This window comes from Paramisgurnus dabryanus, chromosome 9 (genome assembly GCF_030506205.2).
Source record: "Paramisgurnus dabryanus chromosome 9, PD_genome_1.1, whole genome shotgun sequence".
In the NCBI taxonomy this organism is placed as follows: Eukaryota; Metazoa; Chordata; class Actinopteri; order Cypriniformes; family Cobitidae; genus Paramisgurnus; species Paramisgurnus dabryanus.
The window spans coordinates 24,167,074-24,189,019 of NC_133345.1; the positions used below are offsets into that span (position 1 = coordinate 24,167,074).

At 37.0% G+C, this 21,946-nt stretch overlaps 1 protein-coding gene across 2 annotated transcripts; it reads left to right on the forward strand.

The window, feature by feature from the left end:
* Window positions 1-1,782: 1,782 nt before the first annotated feature.
* asz1 (ankyrin repeat, SAM and basic leucine zipper domain containing 1) lies at window positions 1,783-20,016 on the forward strand. 2 transcript variants are annotated; one of them, XM_073815682.1, is made up of 13 exons: window positions 1,783-1,935; window positions 2,301-2,403; window positions 2,530-2,652; window positions 5,569-5,683; window positions 9,986-10,097; window positions 10,318-10,452; window positions 10,873-10,991; window positions 11,948-12,020; window positions 12,598-12,654; window positions 13,858-13,967; window positions 18,494-18,599; window positions 18,797-18,910; window positions 19,354-20,016. In XM_073815682.1, exons 1-13 carry the CDS (start codon window positions 1,828-1,830, stop codon window positions 19,516-19,518), a joined length of 1,440 nt encoding a protein of 479 aa, XP_073671783.1. In that variant the 5' UTR covers window positions 1,783-1,827; the 3' UTR covers window positions 19,519-20,016. The 2 variants fall into 2 exon arrangements, with proteins under 2 accessions (XP_073671783.1, XP_065134693.1); XM_065278621.2 differs by having other exon boundaries at window positions 2,304-2,403.
* Window positions 20,017-21,946: the final 1,930 nt, after the last annotated feature.

The window sequence follows — 21,946 nt, forward strand, 5'->3', positions numbered from 1 at the left end:
TCAAGCTCATGACATCTTCATACTGTCAGTCTTTTACAGAGATGCTCACGTGTTGCTTTACAGTAGCAAGTAGCGGTGTGTAATCGTTAGACAATTCTGATACAAAAGTATCATACATTTCAACGAATTGTAGCTATTGTTTAATATTTCCACACACTTCCTGGATTTGTAATAGGCTATTTGCCAAGGGAATGGAGGAATGAAGTGAATACATTTCAAATTATTTAAAGGAAATGAACTGCAGTACCCGTTTAAATAATAGAAATAAAGGGTCAAATTAAAACACATTGCTATTTTATATATAAGAGTAAATGCGATAAATATGGCTTTTTGATTCTTATAATAAACATAGTGGGTTGGGTTCCAAAAGTCCGAACCACAAAAATCTTCAGAAAATGTGACCCAGCTAAAGTCATTTTTTTGTGATTTGCTGTTTTCTACAAAAAAATCATAATGTAAAAACATTCTGTGAAAATGTAACATTGATATCAGTATTGACTGAGTAAGGTCATCTCAAAGATTAAAATCATATTGAAATCATTGAGTGAAATCAAACGCTAATGTTATTAATCTCAATTAGATTATGAGATGTTGGCCTCGAGTCACAAATCATCCGAGACCACAAATAATCCCACGAAAACCAAGAAATACAAGTCATGATGCTAAATGAATAAGAAACATTTAAGATTTATGTCAGTAATTAAATGTTAGCAAGATTGTGACCATGTTAACCTATTCAAGGAGAGTTTTTTTTGGTGTCATTGCCAGAAGCTATATGTGAAACTTTCAGAAATCATGTTGGGTCAGCTGGTTTTGTGTTGCATGCTGGATTAAAGGCAAAATATGTACATTTGCAATGTTATGAAATTCCTTGAAGGAGAAAAGGCATCGAATATGTTTATCCTAGTGTAAATTCAGGATAAATGTCAAAAACTGTCACAAATGTGTAATGGTTTTTCTTATAATATTGTCACATATTTAAATACCAACAATTGCACAATGCCAGGTGTCAGGGTTATATTAGAAAATAATATAAAAAATAGGCTAATGGCAGATGAATACACAAAAGCAAATCAGATTTTAAATAGCCTATCTAGGTTCATATGCAACATGAGAAACTAAAAAAGATACTGGAAAATTATATGAAAGTCATAATCTGAACACTAGGTGTCACCTTCTGTTCTATGGGGTTCTCATAACTTCGCGGTCGTCTTCAGCTTGTTTTGAGAATGTATCGATACTGTACTGTTACTGCACCAGATATCGCGGTCGTCTATTTGTATTATTAATATGCGGTTATTAAAGTGTTCCGACTCCAAACCAGATATTATTCAGCGCATACAAAAATTTGAAGAGTTGCTGGGTGCGGCCATGACACTTTTCTAGAGCTTCCACTTCTTATGGGGAAACTGACGTTTTAGCGTAAATACATCCGTTTAAAGGTATTACATAAATCTAGCATCTAACACAATTTTCATTACAGCCATGGTGCCAGCGATTCTTGTTTTTGTATGGGACAGTAAAATGTTTGGCCCATCTTGAACCACAACACTACTTTATCCCTTTATTTCTTTCTTTCAATTAACAAAACAATATTCACTTACATATTAAAAAACTTGGTATAAAAATATAAAACACATTAAAAATAAATAAAATAATAAAATAAACGCGAAAATAATTCGCCACAACACTACAAAGGTGGACGTTGTTGGACGTTTTGTTACAATATGGGCGTGGTTACCAATACGTCATTGCGCCCGCCAATCCGTAATGAGTTGTCATAGTAATGATTATCAGAGCAAAATTTTCCAATAGTCCGCCATAGTCATGATAAACGATATTACCTATGGTTTTCCTGCTGGCGATGAAAGTGAGGGAAGCAGTGACGAGTGGGATACTGGATATCATAATAATCCAAGACAACCGTGCGCTGAGGTAAACTTTAGTATTTCACGTGTTAAAAATTCTCAGGAGCGGTTTCCCAGACAGGGCTTAAAACTGGTCCCAGATTCACGTAAATGTTAGTCTTGTCTTGATTAAAAACAACTCGCTCTGATATATCTTAAAATATATCTGTGCCAGTGTTGTGTCTCAAGATGAGCACCAGTAGTGTTTATTTATAAATTAAATTATGCTTTTAAAAATGACTTAAATCTCCTAAATTAACCAAGGCCTAGTCTTGTCATAAGATAATCCCTGTCCGGAAACCACCCCTCCGTGTTACATTTTTGGAACGTGTCCTCGATAATTTGTTGAAAATTATTGCCACACAAAATTATTAAAGTAAATACATTGGTTAGCAGGTATCTGAAGCACAACCGAATGGAGATGACAAAGTATCCACCCTAAAAAGGGCCATTACTGCAGGAAATGTCGAGCTCGTGCAAGAGCTCTTGGACGGCGGTAGGTGCCACGTTAGTATTATTAGCGATGATATTGTGGTTATGTAAACCACACACCTAACCGGTAAGCAGCAGTGTTTGACATGTCATGTACTTTAAAAATTTTCCACACGTTGTTTTTCATCAGGTATGCACGTGGAGACCCGGCTGGGCTTTGAGTGGACTCCTCTCATGTGCGCAGTCCATGTGGCCCACTATGAGCTCGCTCAACTGCTACTGGATCGTGGTGCAAGTGCAAACTTCAGCAAGGGTAAAGGGAGATGTATTAATGGTGTTAAGAATTTTCCAAAGCACAATATTTGTAAAACCATTGATTTAATGTATGTATGTGTGTTCATGTAACTCAGTTAGTAAAGCATTTCATTATCTGCGCAAAAGGTTGTGGGTTCGAATACCAGGGAACGCACGTACTGATAAAAACATTTATAGCTTGAATGTACTGTAAGTCGTTGTATTGTAAAATGTGAGAACAGGTGTTGTCATTGTGGCATTACATAGCATGGCCTTCCTGTGACTCTTGTGGGTTTTTATTGGAGTTGATTGGGTTTTACATCAAGCGCAGGGAAGGATCCCGATAATATAAAATGGAAAAAAACATGGCTAGACTTGATCCTTCAGGGGAGAATAGTTTGGTTTTCATTAAAAAGTTTGTCATTGCAGTAGGTTACGTTCTTTTGATTTCAGCCCACGTGCCACGGAGGATAAAACCAACTGTGGTTCATCTTGGTGTCCTTCATCTGACGTTACTTAATGGTTGTGACGCACATATCGGTCTAATGAAATGTGTAATTAATCTGCTGGTGTGTTTTTCGTTTACACATTGTATTTCTTTTAAAATGAAAATCATCTGTCGGTCATAGTGAAACATCTCTGTTTGAAGTATAGTTTCACTGTGTCCAGTGAGAGATGCTGGAGGTGCGCTGTATGTTTCACAGGGGGTCTTCTTGAATGACTGAAGCTGCGGGTTCAGACAGGAAATAATTAAACGTGAATGCAGCTGCCACTTCCTGGTCTGTGTTCCGCACAGAAGGGGTTGAATGTAGAAGTGATTGATAATGGCTCTGTACAGTGCGTGCTGCTGGCGTCATTGCATTGGCCCAACACTGGAGCTTTATTTATTTTCTTGCTCCACCGCAGACGCAACTAAACTGTGTCTGCATCCTACTCTGTAGCGGAGTTGCTCCTGTAGTCTAAACGCGCCTCTCATCACAGCACTATGTAATGTAGATGTGTCTTCTTGCTGTAGTCTCATCTGGTGTATAGTAATTTAATTTGCTTTGTGTCTGATATATATCAAATATGAGATATTACTGAGGTTACACATTTGGCAGACACCTTATACACAGCGACTTGCAGTGCATTGCAAGGTGTACCTTTTTGTATGTGTGTTACTGGGTTTGCCCCAAATACGTTGCTAACACGATGCTCTGCCACTAAACCACAACAAAAGATAATTGTGCTAAAGATGGAAAAACTACAGAACATTGTGGATATCTGCTCTGTTAATAAGCACCAATAAGCAATTTCACTCCTCTTTTAACGTCTGGCATAAATTGTCATTAATAAAATGGCAACAGTAAGCGACACGGGTAATGATTTAAAATTTGTCCTCAAACATAATGTACAATCTCATGTTTCCAAGACAGGGTTAAAGTCTAGTCCAAGACTAAAGTGCTTGTTTGAGTTGTCCTAACTGAAATTAGCTTGTACAGCACTTAAATACCTTAAAATATTTCAGTTCCCAAACCTGTAATGGTTTTTTGTAAGGTATGTTTGTAAAAACTACTTAAATGTCTTAATATAACTATGGCCTAGTCCTGGCTTAAAGGGATAGTTCACCCAAAAATTAAAATTCTGTGATCATTTTCTTATCCTCATGTTGTTCTAAACCTGTAAGAATTTATGTTTTCTGATAAACACACAGGGTTCCCATGGGTCCTTGAAATCCTTGAAAGTTTGTGAAACTGAGGGAAAAATTCAAGGCCCTGGGAAGTTTTTGAAAATATACATACATAGATACAGGTCATTGAAAGTGCTTGAACCTATTTTATGCAAGACGTTTTCTGGAAAAAATTCATATTATTCTCTGTGTAGTGTAGGATAATATCATAAAAATTCTAGCCTTTTTAAGCACACATGCTAAACTGTTCGCTTTAAATGCTTTTATCTTCTGTATGCGAATGTTGATTCATACCAAAATGCTTTTTTGCATAGTTAGTCATAGTTGTGTTTGATACATGAAAACATCTCTGGTTACGTATGTAACTGTTGTTCCCTGAGAAGGGAATGAGACGCTGCGTCTCCCTTGCCATACTTCCTACGTCCCTGTAACGCAGTCTTTGGCAATATTTCAGATAGCGATATACTTCCTGGCTCCCACGGCACCCTGTCTTTGTTGTTAAGCCTCACCATTGGTTGAATTTGATATACACATTCAGACGCACTTAACCCTGAGGGCGTCCCTAAATTGTCACCGCAGTGATGCAGCACGAGTTCCCTCGAAAGGGAACTGTACCAATGTATCTTAAAAGGTAACTCTATTAAACCTTGCTCTCATTTGAAATGTGTCCTCACATTTAGTCTTGAATTTGAGGGTGTTGGACCTGGAAAGTCCTTGAAAGGTCCTTGAATTTGAAGTTAACTAAGGTGTGGGAACCTTTTGATAAATGATGGTAAGCACACAGCTGATTGTAACCAATGAATTCCACAGTAGGAAAAACAAATACGATGGAAGTCAATGGTAACAATCAGCTGTGTGCTTACCATAATTTATCAAAATATCTTCTTTTGTATTCGAGAAAGTAAAAGAAAGGGAACGCGCTTAGGAAAGGTACACAGATGTGTATACGCGCTAGACCGAGACAGACGCAGGAAAGTATACCCCTTAAATTTCAAAGTTATCCCCAGATCACGGATCAACAACGATCTGTAATGCTACCTTAAAAAGTGCATCAGAATCGATACGAAAGTTGCTGTATCGCTGCACGCATCATCAGGAGTTCACAACTTTGTATTGTCGTATCGATATTTTGAACACAGAAATAACCCCAACCTGCATTAACTTGTTAATTTATTAAAAGTTTTAACACTTTTTAAACACAAGTTTTTAAACACTTCATTGTCAGTGTTGGAAATGATTTTTGTTTTTTGTGACTTTTATATATAGACAACTTTACAGTTCTGATGGCTGCCTGCACTGCGACATCTGCATCTGAAGAAAAGATCGCCCAGTGCGTTGCTCTGCTGCTCAGTCGCAATGCTGATCCAAATGTGTGCAACAGGTTAGTAAAACATGTTGCAAGTATGACTGCTTGTGCATAGCATGTAGTCTGGGTTTTAATGAGTACATTTTTTCATAGATTTAGTTATACATTTAAAAAGGTTTTCACAGTGGACTTCACTAGCATCCACATAAACCCACATCTAACAATGATAAATGGACACAAGTGCTATTGATTGAGCACAGTATGTGAAAAACTGCTTCCACCAGCTACAAAGCATTAACATTGTCCAGTCTGTGTTTCAAACATGTCTTCCCAACAACTCTGTTTGGGAGGTGATGTGTACTTGTCAGTTGACTCAGGCATTTTTCAATGCAGCCCCCAGCTGCGTATCATCTGCCACCTAAACCGCTCACATGATCTGGAGTGTCTACAAGCATGTTTGCTCACTTGACCGGTGAGAAAGTTATTGTGTCCCATCCAGACAAAATATTTAAAGTTTCGTAACGAGGAACTCGGATGCTGGCACGTGATGGGCCTGTCAAACACGCGTCGTCTTCCTCTGCCCTCTTGGTGCTCCTCACGTAACCGACTATATGCAGCAGCTGCTTTTCCCTAAACCCTTTTAATAAATACAGCATGCTCAGACTAAGCAAGACATCATTTGGTAAGGGGGCAAGGGAGGGAGTATTGCCTATGGTCAACACACTGGCATTTTGGGTCTGTTTCCATTTATTTCAGATTCATTGTTTGAAAATTGCATAGACTGCAGTTTTGCTTTTAGCTCTTTCACATGTGAAATAATGGCAAATCTAAAATTCAAATACAAGGCATAGCAGCATGTATATGTTACCCATAAAAACTCCACATCATGTGTCATTATTTAATTTGATAATGACATAAAGTAAGTGGCTGTACTTTATGCACAGTACTGTATGTCTTATTAAATCAATATATTTTTTTAAAAAAGTGGGTAATAACATAAGTTTTGTTAAAGGAATAGTTCGGCCAAAAATGATATTAAACCCATGATTTACTCGCCCCCAAGCTGTCCGAGTTGCATATGTCCATACTTTTTCAGATAAACACATTTTCGGATATTTTAGAATATGTTTTAGATCTTTCAGTTGATTAAATGTAATGTTACGGGGTCCACGACCTTCAAGTCCAAAAAAAGTGCGTCCATCCTTCACAAAATAAATCCAAAGGCTCCAGGATGATAAACAAAGGTCTTCTGAGGGTAATCCACGCGGTGTTGTTGTAGAAATATCCATATTTAAAATAGGGATGGGCACGAGTACTCGATTGCTCGAGTACTCGAACGTGGCATCGATGATCGATCACGAAAACGATGATCATGTGGGTTTATTTATTTATTGTGGATATGGCGGCATTTGGGTGTCTGGTTAGCGTTACGAGCGCATGTGGTAGTAAAGACTGGGTCTGGAGATGCGTGTTTGACGTCGTGTCGAGCTACGCAGACCGACGTATGACATCAGTAGCATTACCATGCGTGATTCAAAAACAAACAGATACCGCGCATCAGCAACCCGCCGGTCTGCGTAATGCGCGGCAGCCCGCGAGCCCGCGAAGCCGGTCACACCTCACATCACTGAGGCACTATGGTTTAAAAGGATGCCGTGATCTTCGGAAATACAGTCAGTCAGTTGCAAAATGTACAGCGCCGTCAAAAGTTCAATGGGTTATCATCTCATATTTAAACATCAAATGTCAAGAGATACCAGAGAGCCATACGAGCATTTACATTACATCTTGACTGAGGTAAGAGGACGACACGACACAGCTAAATGCTAAAATGCTAGCAAAACACTTAAAGCTGCTTAATGTTATGAAGCTTGTGCTTTGACTGGACGTGTTTAAAAGTGCGCTGTTTATGATGCACATCCACAAAGGGAGTTAAACTTTCTTTTTTTTTAGATAACTTAGTTGAAAACTTAGTTGAAGTCTTGCATTTATGCAGATAGATGCACGTTGTACATTTATGTTGTATAAAGGCTTAATATTATGCAGAGCGCTTCGGTTTAGTTTCATTCCATCACGCAGCTTTTCCTGTTAGAGGTTTCTGTTAAAAACATTTAATTCATTAAAACTCCAGTATGTGTTCATTGTTCTGTCATAGTTTCTTCGAAATTAAGTTTTATTTGAGTGTTTTTCATAAAAATATTTCCATTTTCACCATGACGTGTACGCCCCGCCCCTTTGATTGCCCCGCCCCCAGTTAATCGAGTACTCGTTCTTCAGACCTATGGATTAATCGAAATGAAAAAATGACATAAATGCACATCCCTAATTTAAAACTTTATTAACGTAAATAAATACCTTCCGGTAGTGCCGCCATCTTAGTCGCGTCCGCATTCAGGATGAGAGCTTACGTAGCCTCTGGAGGCTACTCTGCTGCTGTGCCCCCGCCCTCCGAATTTGTCATACTTCACTAAGAAAAGTGCGTACACTACGCTAATACTCTCTCCTGAATACAGAGGAGTCTAAGATGGCGGCGCTACCGGAAGATAGTTATTTTCGTTAATAAAGTTTTAAATATGGATATTTCTACAACAACACCGCACAAATTACCCTCAGAAGACCTTTGTTTATCATCCTGGAGCTGTTTGGATTTATTTTGTGAAGGATAGCCGCACTTTTTTTGGACTTGAAGGTCGTGGACCCCGTAACATTACATTTAATCAACTGAAAGCTCTAAAACCTTTTCTAAAATATCCAAAAATGTGTTTGTCTGATAAACGATGGACATATGCAACTCGGACAGCTTGGGGGTGAGTAAATCATGGGTTTAGTATCATTTTTGGCCGAACTATCCATTTAAGTTGATAAATAGTTAACATCTTAAGTGTTTTAAAATAATATATATTTAATATATAATTTAATGTTCAATTCATTGTGCCCCCTACACCTTACAGACAGGACTGCTGTTGTGTGTGATGTTGTATTGTTTATTCTTTCACCTTCCTTTTATTCATGTAGTTTGATTGTTGTGAAGTATATGTGAATAACATGGATGTTTGCATGGATGAAGCATTTATAGCTCTTCCCAGTAATGCAACTATTTTTGTAAATTTGTGATTTAGTATGAACCCATAAAAATTTAAATATTGTCTATATTGACTTGGTAAACTTCCTGATTCCTTCCCTGATTTGGGAGATGGACAGCCTGTGAAAAATGCATTTAAGACTGCACACATTTCTCACAAATTCAGTCATTGAGGGGGAAATATGTAGATAGCCAAGAGATAATGTCAGTTTGAGGAATGGCAGTGCCCTCGCTTACCTGCGACTGACGTTGTAGAATTGAGTTCACTACCATCATGTTCTCTGGGAAATGCCACCCAGGCTGATTAATAGCCTCAGGATGTTCCCACGGACTAACAGTGTGAGATTTGACACGCTGGTTAGATAAAATTATGTTTTTATGACAGTGACACATGTATTTTGTACACATGCTTTTTAGGTAATGGATTGTATCAGGTCAAGGTATCAAAAGTTTGTTTTCTTATTCTTGGCTGATTTACAAACATGGTCATTTTTATGGTCCTGTAATATTTCTTTTCTATGTGTATGTCTGATATAATTTTTTATGTAGCATGCAAGGAGACCTTGCATTTTCTTTGAATGCATTTTAAAGAGCCTCTATTCCATTGCTTTAAAACAACGTTGTTTTGTGTATTTGGTATAATACAATGTGTTTGCGTGGTTTATGGTTAAAAAACACATTATTTTCCACATACCGTACATTTTTGTAGCTTCAGATTTCCCTGTCTTCCTGAACTGCACGGATTTTGTACAAAACTGTCCCTGATTGGAAATGTGATGCTCGTTACCATGTTTGAAAGATTTGCGTGCAATGCTAACAGGAGTTAACTTAGTTAGTTAACTATTAGTCAAAGTGGGAGGAATTATGATTATGTCGGTCTTGTCTACGTCACCAATCCCAGGAAGTAAACTGTTGCCTACAATCTGTGTGTTTGTTGTTGTCCAAGAAAGAGATTTACATTGGAGACGATAACTCGCGTCATCGTTTACTTTGGGGTATGTACCTTTTGCATATCGTTAACATGTAGCCTATTAATACACACTCCAAAGGAAATGTAAAACCGTGAATTGGACCATTGGTGCTTTTTAATGAATTTCATTTGTATTGTATTGTATTGTATTGAAAAGTCTCAAGAGGTTTCAAAGTAAAACAAAACGAGGGTCAGTAGGTAATGACAGAATAAGTTTAAAGCATGTGTTAAATGTGCAACTCTATTTGAGTAACCAAATCGAGATGCGTGAACATTTATTTGACCTTTCGCAGTTTTGCAATCTTGTTATTTTACTCTTGCTTAGGAGCAGCTTGACATGCTTGATGCTAGCCGCCAGAGACGGTTATTGTCAGGTGATTAATTTGCTGGTGTCACATGGAGCAGAGGTTAACTTTCAGAATGATAATGGACATACGGTAAGATCATCATCTCTCAAGGGTGTGATAATTATAAAGCTTATGTTTAGTAAATTTACAGTAAGTTTTGCTTTTTTTACCTTCCTACATCACTAATTGCATATTTTATTTAAATCATCATTTTGGTCAACTTTTAATCTCCAAAAGAGAAAATATCATTGCCTTCTTAAAAGAAAAATGTCTTTAGGTATCCCACTTTAACAATGTTTTGTTGGAATAGGCCCTTATAATAGCAGTTCAGTATGGACATGATGGGGCTGTGTTGAAACTGCTTCAACTAGGAGCTGATAGGTCTATTAAAACCAAAACGGGAAAGACGGCAGCCGACATGGCCAAAATATTCAAGCAACCTGAGGTAATTTACAACCATATTCAGTGTAAGCAATCGCTGTAATCATTAGTCTCTTATGTTAAAAATCTTTTTATTCAGGCCCAGCTCCAATGGGGGACTAAGTGGGCCTAACTCATCACATTTTGGCAATCCCCCACAAGGGGGTGCAGTATCGATACAAGGTGCTTTCTGTTTCGTTACCATGTCCTAAAAACTAGGATTATGGTGCTTTTTGGCATATTTTGGGTCAAATTTTGGAAATTTGGTTTTGAGTCAACCCACCTGTGGCTCACCTTCGTATTAGAGTGCCTGATTTTTGTATTACAGTAATCTGTAGTTAAAATTTGGATTTTAGTCTGGATTAACATGTTTACCATTCTAGTACAGTAAGATTTAAAAATGTACTGCTCAGGTGTAAGATCTGTTTAAATCATCTTCTTTCAGATGTTGAGGATTCTTTATTCTCCAGAACCATCTGCTTTAAGTGGCAATACATCATCCAAAGCCGAGGCAGTGTTTAAATATCTCAATCAAAACCCTTATCCTCCTGCCTACAATGAGAGGTCAGTTTCTGTGTCTTTTTTTTAGTTGGGTTATTGTGCCCTCTAGAGGTGACAAATGAAAACACTTCTTGGATGAACAGTGCACATAACAGAAATGTACATGCATCATATAACATTTTACTGTATAACTATAGAATGCATTTAATAGTATTATTAAAATGTTATAAAAAGCAGTCATAAGATGCAAAAGTCCTTGGTTTACATAATATTTATAAGATCTTTATCAAAATGTAAGATTGAAAGAAATATTTAATGTTTATGAAACACTGGTTTAAAGCTGTGATCGTAACATTTGACCCAATCTGTAAAAACACAGCTATAGTCAATTTTTTGTGAATTACTGTTTTCTACATAAAATCAAATAAATAAGGCCATTGTCAAAAATAGAAATCATTTATTTTTAATGCTCCTGATCTCATTTTTAGATTTTAAAGGGGACAGAGAATGAAAAACCATTTTTACCTTGTCTTTGTTGAATAATGGTAGTCTACCCACATTCACAAACATACAAAAAGTGCTAAACATGCTAAACATCTCAGTCTCATAGAAATTCCTCTTTTAGAAATGTCAGCCAGAAAACAGCCCAATCTGAAAAACAGATGCTTATGAAATCACAGGCATCTAACAGCCCCTCAACTATAAAATAATTCGCTACATTTTTTGGGTGTCAGCAAAGTCAGCCAATCAGTAATGAGATTGCAAGTTAAGCCAGTAGGGGGAGCCAAATAGGTGCAAAACCACTTGTTTAAAATCCCCCACCCTAATAGAGCTATCTGAGAGAGGTTTTTAGGAAGCTTCTAAGGCATTACAGACCAAAACAAAAAAATTTTTGTCTACATGTCACAAAACACAACAAGGATAAATACTCTGTTCAATCATTCTATGTCACCTATAAAACTTTCAAGACAGGTTCACATATTGTATTAAAGGTTCAGGGTTATGGTTTACTCTTGCAGTGTCTCAAAGCTGACTGATATCCAACTTCTGCTGCATGGTCTGAATCTGGATTATCTTTCTGACATCATGATGGTGAGTCAAAACAAACAAGCACATTTATACTAACTCATTTATAAAAGTTGTTTATGTGACTGCAGAAGTGGAAAGTTTTGTTAAACCTTCTGCATTAATTTATCATTTGATAAAAAAAGTTTATTATTTGAACACTGAAGTTGTCTAAATTATCTTTTTAAGATGATACTACATTTCTAGATGGAAAACTTGCTAGCTATGTGTTAAAAACATAATTCCTGTGGATGAAGTTTGATCTATGTAAACAGTAGTAGTTACATCACATGAGTTGATGTGCTAGATATAATTTCACACAGACAAGGTTTGTAAGCAGTTCTATCACACCAGAGTCTCATACAAACACACATAATACAGTTTATGTTTAAGAAACCGTATGATAAATTACATGCTTTTAGTGTTTATACTGTGCTGTAGAATCACCCCATAAACCTCCACTGTAAATGAATAATTGAATAAACGTGTTTTGGTTTTAAAACTGAGGGAAGAGTCAGAATTTATCATTGTAATCTACATTATTTAACCCGAAATAATTCATTTGTAAAATTTGGTCTGTTAAACCCATTCTTATATTCGGCAGGATCATGACATTAGCTGGAGTGACCTGTTGATCATGGAGAAGGAGGATTTTCTAAAGGTACTGTAGCCTATGTATTAGTACTTAAAGTAGGGAGCTGGCATATGAATCGTAACACACTCAAAACAGGCAACAACTTTGTGTTCTAGAAAGTAACAAATGAGCCAGTGAGTTATTGTCAAAAATATCCAAAAATTTAACTTATGTATTATATAGAAAAATATGCGTATGCTTTGTTGATCCCCTATGAAATGGAAATAAAACGTGTTCAGTATACAGTGGCAAGAAAAAGTATTTGAACCTTTTGGAATTTCATTGTTTTCTGAATAAATTTGTCATAAAATGTGATCTGATCTTCATCTAAGTCAAGAGTATTGATAAATGCAAATATATAAAATGTCTAAAAATAATTACACACACAAATTCTGATCTTTCATGTCTTTATTAAAAACAACCAAAAACATCATAGTGCTTGTGGGAAAAGTATGTGATCCCTTGAGTTAATGACCTCAAAAAGCTAATTGGAGTCAGGTTTTAGCTCACCTGGAGTCTCGTTAAGATAATATGTTTGGAGGTGTGGACTAAAGCTTCTTTGATAAAAAACCCTCAAACTTTTGGAGTTTGCTCTGCACAAGAACACCACATTTATGTGAGCCATGCCTTGCCAAAAAGAGCTTTCAGAGGAGCTACGATCAAGAATGGTTGCTTTACATAAAGCTGGAAAGGGTTACAAAGTTATTTCGAAGACTTTAGAAATTCATCAGTCTACAGTTTGGCTAAGAATCTACAAATGGAGACGCTTTGGGACTGTTGCTACTTTACCAAGAAGTGGTATCAAGTATATAAGACAATTCCTCAGGATAATGTGAGAATGTCTGTACGTCAGCTAAAACCGTGTAGAAGGTGGGTGATGCAACAGGACAACGACCCAAAACACATAAGCAAGTCCACAACAGAATGGCTTGGGTCAACCAGTTATTAATTCTAAGGGTTCACTTTTTCCACTGCCATTTTGAATGTTGAATGAGTGTTCTCAATAAAGACCTGAAAGATCAGAATTTTTTGGTTTAACTACTTTTAGACACATTTTGTTTGTCAATGCCCTTGACTTGGATGAAGATCAAATCACATTTAACGACAAATTTATTCAGAAAACCATGAAATTCCATAAGGTTCACATACTTTTTCTTGCCACTGTACATCAGTATAGATCAATAAACTGCTACTTTAACTGATAGGATAAATCCATAATTTTTTTGGTAGATTGGAGTAACTGATCCTGAGGATCAAAAGAAGATTCTCAGTGCCATTGGGGAGATGCAACTTGATAAACTAGATGTGGAAACCCTGACGCCTCTTAACATAGACAGCGGGTAAAGCTCATCCAGCCTAAAGTTAACCTGAACTTTTTGGTGCTGCTGTATCTCTATTATATACTAGATCCATATTTTTTCCACTCCATATTTTTCCTGTGGAATCTAATGGACATTTATTTACAGAATGGACTTGGCAGATACTTTATATTCAAAGTGTATTGGTTTTGATTGTGCATTTTCTACACTCTCAAAAATAAAGGTACAAAACTGTACCTTTTCTGTCACTGGGGCTGTACCCTTTCGAAAAGTACAGCTTTGCACATAAGGATTTCATTTTAGTACCTCAGAAGTACATACTGGGACCAAAGAGAGATTATTAGAACCTCAAAAATACATATTAGTATCTCAAAGGTACATACTGGTTCTAAATGTTTACATATCTGTACCTAATGGTCCATACAATTACCTTTTTAAAGGGTGTTGCCCCACTGACAGCTAGGGTACATATTTTGACTTTTTTCTAACAATGTAGGTCCTTAAGTTACGGTAATCTACCAAAAATTATATTCTGTTTGGTATTCCTGTAAAGGTACCAAACGGAAACTTAGGGTACAGCCCCAGTGACAGAAAAGGTACAGTTTTGTACCTTTATTTCTGACAGTGTAGAAATCAAACACATGCATGAACTAGATGTAGCTCACACCATGTTCTACCATTTTAAGTTACAGAAATATTGGAAATTAACATTGGTAAGCCATGCTGGTAACATTCTGTAGTCCAGCTATGAGCTACAAGACTCATAACAGGATGACACTGCCTTTCATTTAATCCTGTCTTAATGGTTTAAGCTCTTGTACTGATTTATAAGGTGAGGAATGAGCTAGTGTCGTGTCTGCATGCTGCATACTCTGACTGATAACGGTATGCAGTCAGGGTGTCGGCCGCATTCAACTTTAAAGTCCACACTTAATGAATCTAATCAATCTATAATTTCTTTATTCAATGCCGAGAAGGTATGGAGAGGGCAGACATACACACAGTAAATTGTCCAGTTAAATCCTCTCCTGATGGGTGCTCCATAAACACACATTACAAAGTAATTTCATAATTTACCTTTGTGGTTATTTCCGGTAGATTCCAGTTTTTCACAAACTTTTGTGTGTCGTACACACCCTCACAGCCTTCTTGGTAAGGCTTAAGTGTTCCTTTAGCTCAATAGGTAGAGCATAGCGCTAGCAACAACCCAGTACTTGCATTGTGTGATAGTAAGAAAAATTGCTTTTGTCTATCGATACCAATTATATGCTGATATAGCGGTTCATTCCTACTGATTATATATGATCAAATAAAATAAAATAATCTTAGAAAGATCTGAATGTATGTTTAGATATTTTCTAGGCGGGGCATTTAAAGATACAATTTGTAGAATTCGCCGCTAGAGGGCGCACAATCAAAGCAATAGCAATGAAGTAGATTAATGACGCTCTGAAGAAGCGTGGAATGATGGGATTTGTTGTTTTTAACTCAAAGGCTGATGGCCATCAATCAGATAGGAATGAGAAATCATGTTAACGGATGAGGTAATCAAATTTTATAAATGTTGCGTTTGATGACATCGTTTTATTTCATTATGTAAGGTTTAATGTAATGTTCAAAACTAAATTGTTAGTCATAGATGTTACAGTATTAGTCCAATTCGATGTTGTGTTAACACAGCACAGAATTAAGTGTTCAGATCAACAAACTTAACATAAACAAGTGAGTACGCCGACAGACGCTATGCACTTAACGCATACTTCCGCATTTGTCCTCGACACTGCAGTGATGTGGTTTCTAGTCACAGGGTTCCCATGGGTCCTTGAAATCCTTGAAATTGTGAATCTGGGGGAAAAATTTCAAGACCCTGGAAAGTTTTTAACAATATACATACATAGATACAGGTCATTGAAAGTGCTTGAATCTATTTTATGCAAGAAGTTTTCTGGAAAAAAATCCAGTGTAGGATAATATCATAAAATTTCTAGCCTTTTAAGCACACTTTCTAAACTGTTTGCTTCAAATGCTTATTTCTTCTGTATGCTAATGTTGATTCATACCCAGATGCCTTTTTGCATAGTTGTGTTTGACACACAAAAATGTCTCTGGTTGTGTGTGTAACTGTTGTTCCCTGAGAAGGGAACGAGATGCTGCGTCTCCCTTGCCATACTTCCTGCGTCCCTGTAACGCCATCTTTGGCAATATTTCAGATAGCGATATACTTCCTGGCTCCCGCATCACCCTGTCTTTGTCGTTAAGCCTCACCATTGATGGAATTTGATATAAACATTCAGACGCACTTACCCCTGGAGGCGCCCCAAAGTGTCACCGCAGTGACGCAGCGCGAGTTCCCTCAAAAGGAAACTATAACAATGTATCTTTAAAGGTAACACACAGCATGTAACCTTGATCTCACTTGAAATGTGTCCCCACATTTAGTCCTTGAATTTGAGGGTATTTAAGGACAAGTTCGGTATTTTACACTTAAAGCCCTGTTTTCAGATTGTTTATGATGAAATAGAATGGTTTTGACTGAAATTTCGACATATGCGGCTGCCCTGAGAATTTTCGGGTGTTTGTGTTTCACCTCCCACCTCTATAATGGGTTGATAGGTGCACTGGAACAATCCTTCCTAAAATGCAATAAACTTTCGTTTACAAAGACATGAAACTCACCGAGTGGTCAGGGGTGTTCACTGGTATGCTCACACAAAAATCGCTGGAAAATACACATTCCAACGGGTTTTATCGGTTTTGCCAACTCCATTGACTTGTATTAGATGTGGTATGAGGTACGGTATTACTCCGCGCCGGGAACTTTGTTTCTATTCTTGCTATTGGCAATGGCGGATTAGCGCCACCACCTGGGCTGAAGTGTCTATTATTCAAACTCTCAGCGGAAGAATTTACGGGTGTGAGGCGTTTGGAAAAATAGGTCCACAAGTTAACAACGAATGCTAAAACAGCTGTTGGAAAGCATCTTTTGCAGCGATTTTTGTGTGAGCATATCAGTGAACACCCCTGACCACTCGGTGAGTTTCATGTCTTTGTACACGAAAGTTTAATGCATTTTAGAAAGGATTGTTCCAGTGCACCTATAAACCCATTGTAGAGGTGGGAGGTGAAACACAAACACCCAAAAATTCTCGGGGCAGCCGCATATGTCGAAATTTCCTGGAAGGTCCTTGAATTTGAAGTAAACCAACGTGTGGGAACCCTGTAGTCAGTAAAGGTGGTAACAAAGGGTAACGTGGATATTAACATAATTGACAGGCGACTGCACTCCACCGTGTCACTGTATAGAATGGCAATTTTTCATGGTTTACAAGTAGTTGAAAACATTAGATATACAATAATAATCAGCTGGACACAATGTATAACACTGGCCTAGGGGTTTTTGGATATTTTACTGCAAATATTGTACAAATTGTAGCTTTAACATAAGTAATTTAAATATTTTTTATAACGGAATTTAAGTATCTTAAGTAGCTTAAAGTGTAGAGTTTTAGGGGCATCTAGCGGTGAGTTGGTCAGTCCACAGCTCACCCTCCCTTTCAAAACGCATAGTGAAGCTACGGTAGCCAAACGTGCTGTATAGAGTGGTTTGTCCTTTTAGGGCTACTGTAGAAATATGGCGGATCAAAATGGCGACTTCCATGTAAGGGGACCTGCTGTGTATGTAGATAAAACCAGCAAATTTAAAAGAAATTTAAAAAACACAATTCATTTTGTAAGGTGTACACCACTGGTAATATATTGCATTTCTGTCAAGAAATCTTTTAAATGTTACACAATGCACCTTTAATGTTTTTCAATTAATGTACATTTTCAAGTTGGACCTTACAGGAAACTTAAACCAAAACTTTACCATGTGCCCCTGGAATGCACATCATACATAAATAGTTGATAATTCAGTATAACTCTTGTAATAATTTTTGACAAAAATAAGTGATATTATAAGCTAAATCGTAATTATATTCTTTAGCATTTCTTTTAATTTGGATGATTTTATCAAAATACCTCTAATTGCCCACATGTCTCTTTATATGAGATGATGGATCCACTCACAGTGCTTGTTTGGAAGGTGGCAATAACCCAGCACTTAGCCATCAACCAGAGTCTATCACTCATTCAGTCATAGAAAAACTAACAAAGCAACGCTCAGAGCCATCTCTCCGTCCTGGAGGAGATAGTAACTCCGCAGTGTCTGACAGTGTTTACCGCAGCCTCTGACAAAGTGTTAGGAGAAGAAAACGGCTGCTTGGGGAAATGCTCTGTTAAGATAACATTATCAACATCACATGTTACGTGTGAGCCATTACAAGTGATGGCAAGAATGCTGTCACCAATTTAAGCATACCATTGTTCAGAAATATTTGCTTTAGCACTGCATGCTAACATTAAGATAACTGAATTTGATCAACTCTCAGTATGTCTCTTGTATAAACACGTGCTGATGTTATTTATTTCATGAATGTAATGCACTAATCTCCCAAGTATGTAGAGATGATCTGGGGAAACATTTGTGAAATGTCCTTTGTTCTCAGAAGCGAAGATTTTCTGAACTTTATGATCAGCTTGAAGCAACAGTGCTGCTATTTAACAGAAGCCGTACAGGACGTCATCAGCAGGTTCCCCCGTAGCCCCTCTGAGGTTTGTTGTGTACCTAAGGTTTTGCAATATTTCATTCAGAATTTAGTTTGTTTTTCATGTTTATGTTATTGTTTTATTCTTAAATGCAAGCCATGGCAATCTTTAGAGGGTATGGTTAGTAGATGCTTAAGCTGTCGTGTGATGTTTTTTTTTTTAGTTAAATATATCAACATGCTAAAGATAACATTGTTTGACAGGTGGTTCTTACATGTGATCCCAAGAAAGAGGCTCAAGTCATTTGTGCTGAGATAATAACTCGGGCAGGAGACCTCCAGAAAGAGATAGTCTGTCTTAAGACCCTGCTTAGCAAGGTCAGTCATGTCCACATTCCTTTATGTCCTCATCTTTCATTATCTCTGCCACTTGTATTTACAATAGTTTTGTCTAGTGAAAATACTCAAAGTGCCGAGACCAACAAGGGCAGCCATTACATACCACTCAGAAATCTCAATAGCCTCTTGTAGAGGAGGAAGACATGAGGCGCAGGCAGTGATGAAGGGTAATCGGGATGCCCCCAGTGTCAAGATGAAATCTGACTAGCAATAAAGGCCATGTGGTCAGATTGGCAGCGTGCGTGAGAATAAATACACTGTGATCTTATCTCGGGTCATCTTTCCAGGGAAACTCCAGTTTGGGATTTGTATATTGAACATGCCTGGACCTTGTAATAGCTTTTGGTGTTTTCTAAATGTCAATCATTTGTGTCAAGCAAAGTTTTTGATTATTGTCGTCTTTTTATACCTTTTTCCTTTAGACTGATCACACAGAATGCCTCTTGCAGCCTGTTCAACCTAACTTTAGTATTGGTGGAAAAGGAAAGGGCCGCAGGAGGTTTGCCCGTGTGCTTGGACTTGGAATGCTTGGAGCAGGTCTATTGATTGTGTTTTCTCAATCGAAAACTTTGAAAAGCTATTTTTGATATTTTTATTTATTTCAGTATTATGTATTTTAAGTTACTTGAGTGTTTTATTAAGTATCTTGTGTTCTGCCTTTATTTGAGTTTGTTAACCTTTTGAGTTGTCCAGTTGTAGACTGTTATTCAAATAACTCTGTTAAATGTGTATTTCTTGTTTCAGACATTGCAAGATAAAAGTTTTCTCAAGCCAAAATGTTTAATTCCCATTTTTAAAGATAGCACTTGTGTGTAATTCTCTTCGTCAACATCTATTTTGAGTTGAGGAGCTGTTTGCCTTTTGTTTTGGATTACGCTGGGGGGGCAAAGAGAAAACTGCATACAAGTCGCTGTCTGTGGTGCTGAACTGTCTGTTTTGGGTGCGTGGTGAGCTCAACAGGGGTGCAGTACCCCATTACTCTCGATTTCATGATGTTTTAAGAAAATAGATAATCTGATTAACTGCTTACTCAATTGATCGTGTGTAATGGGGAATTTTGTAGTGTCATACTGAAACAAAGCCAATAAATGAGAAGATAATTGAAATGCTATTTAATGTTGCTGTGCCTGAAACCCATATATATTAACACATCTATCTTTTACAAAATAAATCTTAATCTACCCCTAAAACTCGTAGTAACTCCATTTTAATTTGGGTTATATATAAGAAAAAATAAACCAATCTTTTTTTTTACATAATAGACAGCCTACCTTTAACAGAAAGTAATTAAATAAACTGCAGATATCTTGGATTTTCAAACAACATCTGTATGTTGAGTAACTAAAAGTGGTTCTTTGCTCTTAATCATAGCAGAACCATTTTTAGTGCTATATACGGCAGTGGTTTTCAAACTGGGGGCCGCGAGATGGTGCCAGGGGGGCCCCAGTTTTATGACATTTCATGAAATACAGTAATTTATCATGAATTCTGTGTAATTAAACCTAAAAAAATAAGGCTACTAACCAAAAGCACTAATTTTTTGTATAATTTAATGTTTTTTTTTTATTAAAATGTTGAGTTTTAGAACAGTTTTTTGTCACGAATTTTCTTTGGGGGTCCGCGAAGGAATGCACCGTACACAAGGGGGGCCACACGCTGAAAAAGTTTGGGAACCACTGCTATAAAGCACCGGTGAAGCACCTATCAATAATCATACGGGGGCCATATAGCACCACATGTGGTTCTACATAGCACTTTTATGGTTCTATACAGGTGCTACACAAGTACTTCATCTGTGCTATATGGCACTAAAAATGTTTCTGTTTTATGATTACGAGCAAAAACCACTTTTAGTGCTATTTAGCACCGTTTGTTTTTAGAGTGTACACATCATCCGGTTATAATTGTATTTGCTGTAGAAAGTGCGCATAAAACTGTAACTATATATCTGCTGCATGATGCAAACAAGGAAATAATATGCAGCAGTGCAAATGAAAACAATAACATTATGCATAATTTACGAGATTCTAGACCGTTATAAAATATGGCCGTTCTCCAGAAGCAGAATATGTTTATCAAAGTAATTTAATCTATGAGAATGTCAAAGACCTAATGTTTATCACACAAAATATTTAACCAAAGCGGTCTGTTATAGATTAGGCAACCTCCGTTAACCAATTTATTCTTTAGGGATAATCATATTTTTAAAAATCGTTTAGAAGATCCAACCTTTCCATATTGCCTTGACAAGTGTGAAATTAGCTCAATTTAAATTCCATCTTACATCATCACGCTCTCGCGAGCGCGCCTTTTCAACGGAGATCACGAGAACAAAAAGCTTTTCCCATCCGTAGAAAGTACTTTACGATACAAGCAAGAGGGATATATTAAATCTTTCGAATAAACTCGTGATCAAAGTTGGAAGAAATGCAATGCGACAATTGGAACAGTTCGTGAAAAGTTCAAAAGAATGCGTTAATCCAATTTCAATCAGTGCGGGCAGGAAATGTTTGTTGAAAAAGGGATGTTGAGGTATTTTTTTAGTAATTAAAGAAAATAGTAACGACATTTTTTTTTTTACTTTTATCAATTTAATAAAACTGGGGCCAGAAATTCAATTAAACAACCTATGTGTATTTTATGTTACATGCGTAACGTAATAATAAATAATGATGAATGATGCATAAAATATTAGCAGTATGTTTCTTACACTTACTTTCATCCCCGATTTGGTCAAAAAGGGAGAAATCCTGTTGTGTTAAATTAATCCACAAAATGTTTATATTTGACCCATGGGTTGAAACAACCCAGCATACTGTAGGTTAAAGATTTGTCCCTTTTTGACACAACCATATTGAAAATAAACTAGCATTTTGGAGTATATACATGATAAAGGCTGAGTTTAAAGATGATGTGGATAGACACTTCATGTTGAACCACATTCTATACTCACGTTGCTTTGGATATTAGCCAAACCTGTGGCTGGTGTCAAGCTAGCCTGAACAGATACTTTCA

Coding starts and splice junctions, on each gene's coding strand:
- asz1 (XM_073815682.1), top strand. CDS start 1,828: ATGATAAACGATATTACCTATGGTTTTCCTGCTGGCGATGAAAGTGAG. Junction 2,404..2,529: donor GCAAGAGCTCTTGGACGGCG/GTAGGTGCCACG, acceptor GTTTTTCATCAG/GTATGCACGTGGAGACCCGG. Junction 10,992..11,947: donor CCTCCTGCCTACAATGAGAG/GTCAGTTTCTGT, acceptor TTACTCTTGCAG/TGTCTCAAAGCTGACTGATA.